At 32.7% G+C, this 6867-nt stretch overlaps 1 protein-coding gene across 1 annotated transcript; it reads right to left on the reverse strand.

Annotated features, from left to right (window-relative positions):
* Positions 1-2116: 2116 nt before the first annotated feature.
* On the reverse strand, positions 2117-6012 carry LOC129915055 (E3 SUMO-protein ligase ZBED1-like). The gene is made up of 2 exons (XM_055994513.1): positions 2949-6012; positions 2117-2139 (listed from the first exon to the last, which is right to left on the reverse strand). The coding sequence occupies exons 1-2, from the start codon at positions 5083-5085 to the stop codon at positions 2117-2119; spliced, it is 2160 nt and encodes a 719-aa protein (XP_055850488.1). The 5' UTR covers positions 5086-6012.
* Between the last annotated feature and the right edge of the window lie 855 nt (positions 6013-6867).

Below are 6867 nucleotides of genomic sequence, written 5' to 3' on the forward strand. Positions count from 1 at the left end.
GCATTGAAAAGCCATAACTACAATGACCTAAAAAGTGAAAAAGTGGGAAATTTACAATAGTAAAAATTGTTTTTTAAACCAAAAAATAAGCTTTCTGCATCATTATTTTTAATTTTTTGTTAGAAAAACTGTCACAAAATGAGTTTGAAAATTTTCTCTTTTTGACTTTTTGCAAAAAGTGGCCATTGCAGTTATACCTAAATGTTAATATTTCACGATATACGCGATGTACTTTTAAGACAAAAGTCTTTAAAGAATTGGTATAAGATTATTGAACGAAAATAAACAAAATATTACTAAAGTTTTGTCAAAAATTAGAAAAAAATACAAAAAAGTTTTCATATTTGATTTAAAAAAATCGAAAAAAATCAATATGGCTGCCTTCAAACGCTTATAATACAAGAACGCCGCAATTTTTATTAGGGTTTATGGCCTCAAAATGTAGCTTAGATTATACAAATATTTGTTTTTTCTCTATCAAAAAAAAAATTTGCACCCATTATAATAGCCCCTAACACTACAAATAAAAATAATAAGGAAAAACCATTCGTATGGCCTTTGCATCCATGTTGGATTGAAAAAAAAATTTTTTAACAAAAAACCAAAAATCATTTGTATATTCTTAGCTACATTTTAAGACCATGACCATCAACATTAGTTGCGTCGTTCTTGGGTTATAAGCGTTTGAAGGTAGCCATATTGATTTTTTTTTTCGATTTTTTAAAAATCAAACGTGGAAACTGTTTTATTTTTATTTCTAATTTTCGAAAGAATTTTGGTAGTTTTATGTATATATTTGTTCAACAATCTTATAAGTATTCATTTAAGACATTTGTCTGAAAAGTGCATTAAGTATATTTAGAAATATTAACATTTCAATGCAATCATGTTGAACAAATTTTTGATTATTTTTTTTATGAGAGCTTTTTTCCAACCTCATTTTCTCCGCTTTTTTTTTTGTTAGTATTTTCAGATATTTCTGTATGAACACAACAATTAAACTACCTTGGCACTACTGTTTTTATCGAGAGAAAGTAAAATCTGGAAAGTTACCTGGATTTTTCAAAAATCTATACAAATACAGTTTTTTTTTGTATTTAACACATAAATTGTTTTGATTTTAAATATCTCGATGTTGTTTTTTTTGCACAAAATCTATATAGATAAACAAAAATATACGCCTATTGTTGTTAAAAGTTTCTACTCGGAAAAACAATCGATGCGTTTCTGTAGTCAGTTTTTCAAAAGTCTTCTTTTTTTCTGCGACAGTGAAAACAATCGCCACGTGTAAATCCATAGTATAAATACTTTTATGAAAATGCAAACACGCCCTTTTCCAGACTTGTTTTGTTTTGTCGTACTAGGGAACGCATTCACTGTTTCTGTTTCGATTCCATACTCCAATTTCTTGTTTCTTTCCTCATTTGTTTTGGAATGTCAAAAGTAAAAAAAAAAAAAAAACAATAACAAGCAGGTATCGAAGCAACAAGAAAAATGTTCTTATTTAATTTAAACTTTTGGTGTGGCTCCGGCTTTTATATAAACAAAAAATTGACATCAAGTGAAATTATTTAACAAAAATTACACTTGCAATTGTTTTTATTGACAATTATGATGTCAAAGAAGGATGTGTAGCAAAAATACATTCATGTACATAATGTAGGTATGACGAATGCAGAAAAAAAAACGGGTAAGTTAAGAATAAATTTCGAATTCTAGATTCTTCATGAACTATTTTTGTTTGCAGATCTTGTTAATGCTTCATCTTTCTCCAATAATATTAACAAAAGTAAGACTAGAAGGAACATGGATTTAGGGAAGACATCAGATCATAGTCTTTATTCACTTCTATTGAGATTGTCAACTGTCCATTGATAGTTTATAAATACTGCAATTTGTTATTAAATCAGTAAAATTTTCAATAATATTTATCAGTTTTATTTCAATTCTAGATGGTTAGTTAATGCTAACCATCTAGAATTGAAATGATCAAAACTTTAAATTATTGAGTTATTAGACAATGAATTTCATTATATATCAATCATGAATGATGGTTGACAATCGAAATAAGGTTGATTGAATTTCAATTTTGTTTTATTGGAGTCGCTTTTTATATTTACAATTTACTTGAAACAATGGCTAAAAAATAAAATAGAAAAAAATTTAATAAGTGGATAAACTTAATTTAACAAGCCTGCTGACAAGGTTGTCCTAGGATTGAGGTATTAAGATTCGGATGTGCAATTGTAGAGTTGGTTGAGTTGTGTTGGTTTTATTATGCAAATTGGACTGGGTGTCGGCGTAGTAAGTTTTGGCACTCCAGACACTTAATTGGTAGAGAAAAGGTACTTCTTGTCCATATAGAATGTACCTTTTACAGTACCAGAGAATTAAACTAATTTTTTTGTTGAAAAAGACAAAAAAAAAAACAACTAATAGAGGGTAGGTGTTATAAGAAAACAAAATTCTCTTCGGAGTCGGACTTACTGTCGGCAATAACTAGTCGCAGAAGCTGCTTGTAGATCAGGTTGGTTCGTTCAATCCTGATCTTCTTCTCATTAGGGTAGGGGGTTAAGGCGAACATTAAAAGTTCGATTTTCAAACTTAAGGAATGAAAAATGAATACTCAGTTTAGTTTTAACAAAAATATTTGTTTATTTTTCTAGGAAATAGTTAATAAATAAAATTGAAAAAAAAAAACAAAATTGAATTCAGTCCGCCGTCTCTTTTTGGGTTATGCTATATCTTCTAGGTACTAGGTAACTAAACTAAAACTATTCGTATGTACATACATTATAAAGTTATTGTTATTAAGGTGTGATTGTTTTAAAAGCATAGAGAAAAATAAAATTGCAGGTAAAATAAAAAGGGAAACTAAGAATAACTCGATTAGTGAAAAATATTATTAAAAAAAACATAAAATTAAAGATTATAATTCAAAAACAAACACTGGGCTGCTTTCGCTGGCTTGAGGCTACTGCGTCTGCTTTCAATGGTTAGACCCGCTTTGGAAAAAACTCTTTCACAAGGTACACTCGTAGCAACTATGCACAATCTGCGCAAAACGAGTCTGTACAAGCGTGGATAAATATGTTTTCTGTCGCTCCACCATTTAAGGGGGTCTTCATTTCGCCTTATGAGAGGTTCGTTTATGTATTTGTCGACTTCCATAATTGTTGCTGCCAATTGGTTTGGGTTGGCGATTATATAATCGACCCGTGAATCGAAATCCTCCCATATCAAGGAATTTCGTTCTCTTGAAGCTGTAGTTCCTGAAGCTTGGTTAGAAGCGTTTGATTCCTCTGCAACGGGTGTCAGTGTCGAGTTTTGTAGTGGCAGAGCTTTCGATTTAAGTTCTTTAAGACATCTCTTATACGTGCTCACGTTTGCAAAGCCAAATTTTTTAAACCGTGGATCCAATAAAGTAGCTTGGGCAAGTTTTTCGTCTACAGAGAAGTCTAAAAATTTAAACCTTGTGTTCAGAGATGTAGATAGAACGCCTATAATATGGTCAATTGCTGGGTCAAACTCCGAAGAAGAATGGTTCTCCACAGATAATTTAGATAAATGGTTTTTTATTGCCGACACCATCAACATAACTTTAGAAATCGTCACATTCTTTTCAGCTGAGATTTCTTCAGTGATGGCTTGAAATATCTGGAAAACTTTCGCTGCCTTCTCCAACATCTTCCATTCGCTTGTCGACACACAGTTTAGCTCCGGATTTTCGATGGCTAATACTGCTACCACGGCGGACTTGACTTTAACGATTCTCACTAGCATATCGTAAGTTGAATTCCACCGTGTTGCGCACGAGTTTTTTAGTTTGAGCTCTGGAAGATTTAGCTCTTTCTGCATGCTAGTGAGCTTTACGGTTGCTCTAGAGCTTCTTTTAAAGAAGGCAACGATGCTCTTGATTTTTACAAGCTGAGGGTCTAGTATAGTTATACCTTCACCTAGGACCAAATTCAATGTGTGAGCAAAGCACGGAAAATGACTCCAGTTATTTGCTTTGACGGCACCAACAATATTTGCAGCGTTGTCCGTCACAACACATGTTACCTTGCTTTCTAGGCCCCAAGCTTGCAATTCGGATTTCAGTAAATTTCCCAGATTTCTGGATGTATGGCTCTGGTCATACGGTATGCATCCTAAAAGGTTGGACCTTAGCACTAAGCTCTCCAAACCTTCCTGGATAAAATGAACAGTCATACCAATGTAACTCTGTTGTGTCATGGAAGTCCATCCATCTGTTGTTACACATACTGATTCTACGGATGCAAGCATTTCCTGAACTTTAGCTTTTGTTTCGCTAAACATCCGAGGAATAAGGGAGTTTGAGACCGTTTTCCTAGATGGCATTTGGTATGTGGGGCAAAGCATTCTAACAAATTCCTTGAATTCAGTATCTTCCACCATGGAAAAGGGATAGTATTGTTTCACAATTGTTTTTGTAAGTTGTTCGTCCAGTTGTTTTGTCAGTGAAACTGAGATTGGCCTTCTCATGAAAGATGTAATTTCTTGTTGTCTCGGTGCAGGTGCTGTGAATGTTGAAGTTGGAGTTGATGTTATGGCTGAATTTATTGCAGCAGTGGGGGCAGCATCAATTTCAATTAAATCGGAAATAAGTCTGGATGAAGTGGAAGTTGATGGAGTATTTAAATGTGTTGAATTTGAAGTCATATTATTTGTTGATGGTGTTTTTGGAATATTTGTTGATGTGGATGGGGTTGAAAAATGTCTCAAAATTGAAGTAGGTGGATCACTGGAAGTTTTATTTGCGGAACGAGGGACTTGGACTGGAAAATTTCTTGAATCTGAGTTTATGTGACTTGGTGTTGTTGGTGTTTGTGGACTGGTTGTATTTGATGGAATAGGTAGTGAGGTGTTTGACTGAGGAAGATATCTCGCATTGTCTACATTTACCCCGACATGAACAGATTTTAAATGCCTTTTTAAATTTCCTGTTGCAAAACCGTTGAAACTTATTGGTTTTTGACAGTAACAACATTTGGCCTTGTTGTCGTCAAGTAAAGAAAAATGCATCCAAACTGCACTGCGTTTCTTACTCAATTCAGATGACATTGTTCTGTAGAAAATTTACTTTAAACTATGTTGATGATTTTTTTTTTTTAAACCTACCAATATTTATGTTTCCTTCAATATTAAAAACATTCAATTATAACATTTTATTTTTAAGAATATCTACAAGTTTTAGAATTCTTCAACTGAAATTTGTCTGGATCTTTTGAAAACGAATGTAAATGAACGGTAAATTTTTCAGACAAAAAATGAGATGGATATATTAAAGATTGAAAGAAATGGGTATACAATACATGAAAACATTTTCGTTCCATTTCAAGGTATTCCGGTCAGAACGAAATGAGTGAAAAAGAAATGGTTTTGAATAAATGAACGAAAGAACGATTGATAGAAAAGACCGAATCTTTGGTGAAACCAATCTTTGAACGATTCGATCTTTTGAAATGAACGATTTGCCCAGCTCTAATTTTAATGTCTCATTTTTTTTCTTTTAATTCTGCTCTCTCTTAATAAAATAGACCAAGTCTCTATCTTCGAAATGAAGAGCATCTTAGCGATGCGTTACTCCTTGAGAAGAACTTGAATTTTCCTATTTAAAAAAATGGTTTCCTCGGAGTTGGCCAAACACCTGCCCTTTCAACGCATTGCTTCCAGTTCTGTTAGCCTTTGTTACAGGAAACCCAAATTAGATGGAGTATTTTGAACTAACTAACAACCCATTGCTTTGACTGATTATTCATAAAACCAAAATGAACTAAGAGGTCCTACCGTATATCAAAAAAAGAACTCGTTTGCTAAGCCAGGTACTTGCGCAAGAAAAAGACAGATATGAAACAAAGACCAATAACTTCTCAGTGTTTAATTTTGCAATCGAAATCAAAGCTGCCGTTTTAACGGCATTAAAATAAAAGTGGTAGAATATGTTGAAATTATACCTAAAAATATCATTAATTTGTCAAACTTGTATAAACCCGGAAAATAAAAGTGTTTTGGTTAAACCGTTAAACACATAATGCTACTGACCATGATAGTGAAAAAAGACTGTAATGCAATCACGGAAAATTCTTCAATGAAAAGATGTTATTCATACGGTTTCACTGAAAAGGATTTTAAAAATATTAGTCTAGTATACTTTCCACACATATTCATACAAATCAAAACTCAGATTCGATCTCTCGCCATTGAATGCATGGATTCGATTTTTCGAATGTTTGATCCACAAAATGAAATGATTATTTGTCAATGGCAAGCTCGTAGAGAGGAAAATAAAATAAAAGTGAAGAGAACAAATAAAAAAAACAAGAAGCTTTTAAATGTCAAATGGGACTGTTAGTTGATGGACCAGAACCAGCTTGTGGAAGCTCAAACGATGGAAACACAGTCCCCAGGTATATTGATGACTTTCTGACTTCATCACAAAAAAAATTATTATGAATTGAGCTTTATTGAAGCATTTCGGCTAGTCTACTAGCCATCATAAGAATTTGCTTACGTTCCTTCAATTCATGGTAGGAATATGACGATTGCAGTTCAAAATAAAAAAATATACCTTCACGAACAAAAGTGAATCCGCAAATCCTTGTATACACAAAATGTGAATTCAAGGATTCTATTCAGATTTCTGTAAGAAAATGGAAGAATGAAAGAAAGCCTGTCGAAGTTTTCATGTCACAATTTGAAACAGACCTAAAAAAATAAAAATCTGCTGCCTGATTTCTGAAAACGATATGTTGATGACATATTAACCATCATAAAACGTTCTGAAATGTTTTGAACCAACAATATGATGAGATCAATTTCACATGCGAAATCGAAGAAAACAAC

The sequence above is a fragment of the Episyrphus balteatus genome, chromosome 3, assembly GCF_945859705.1.
Source record: "Episyrphus balteatus chromosome 3, idEpiBalt1.1, whole genome shotgun sequence".
Taxonomy (NCBI): Eukaryota; Metazoa; Arthropoda; class Insecta; order Diptera; family Syrphidae; genus Episyrphus; species Episyrphus balteatus.

Excerpts from the sequence above, each read along its gene's own strand:
- LOC129915055 (XM_055994513.1), bottom strand. The coding sequence starts at position 5,085 with ATGTCATCTGAATTGAGTAAGAAACGCAGTGCAGTTTGGATGCATTTT. Across the intron at positions 2,140-2,948 it reads GCCAGCGAAAGCAGCCCAGT|CCATTGTTTCAAGTAAATTG; the intron begins GTTTGTTTTTGA and ends TTTATTTTTTAG.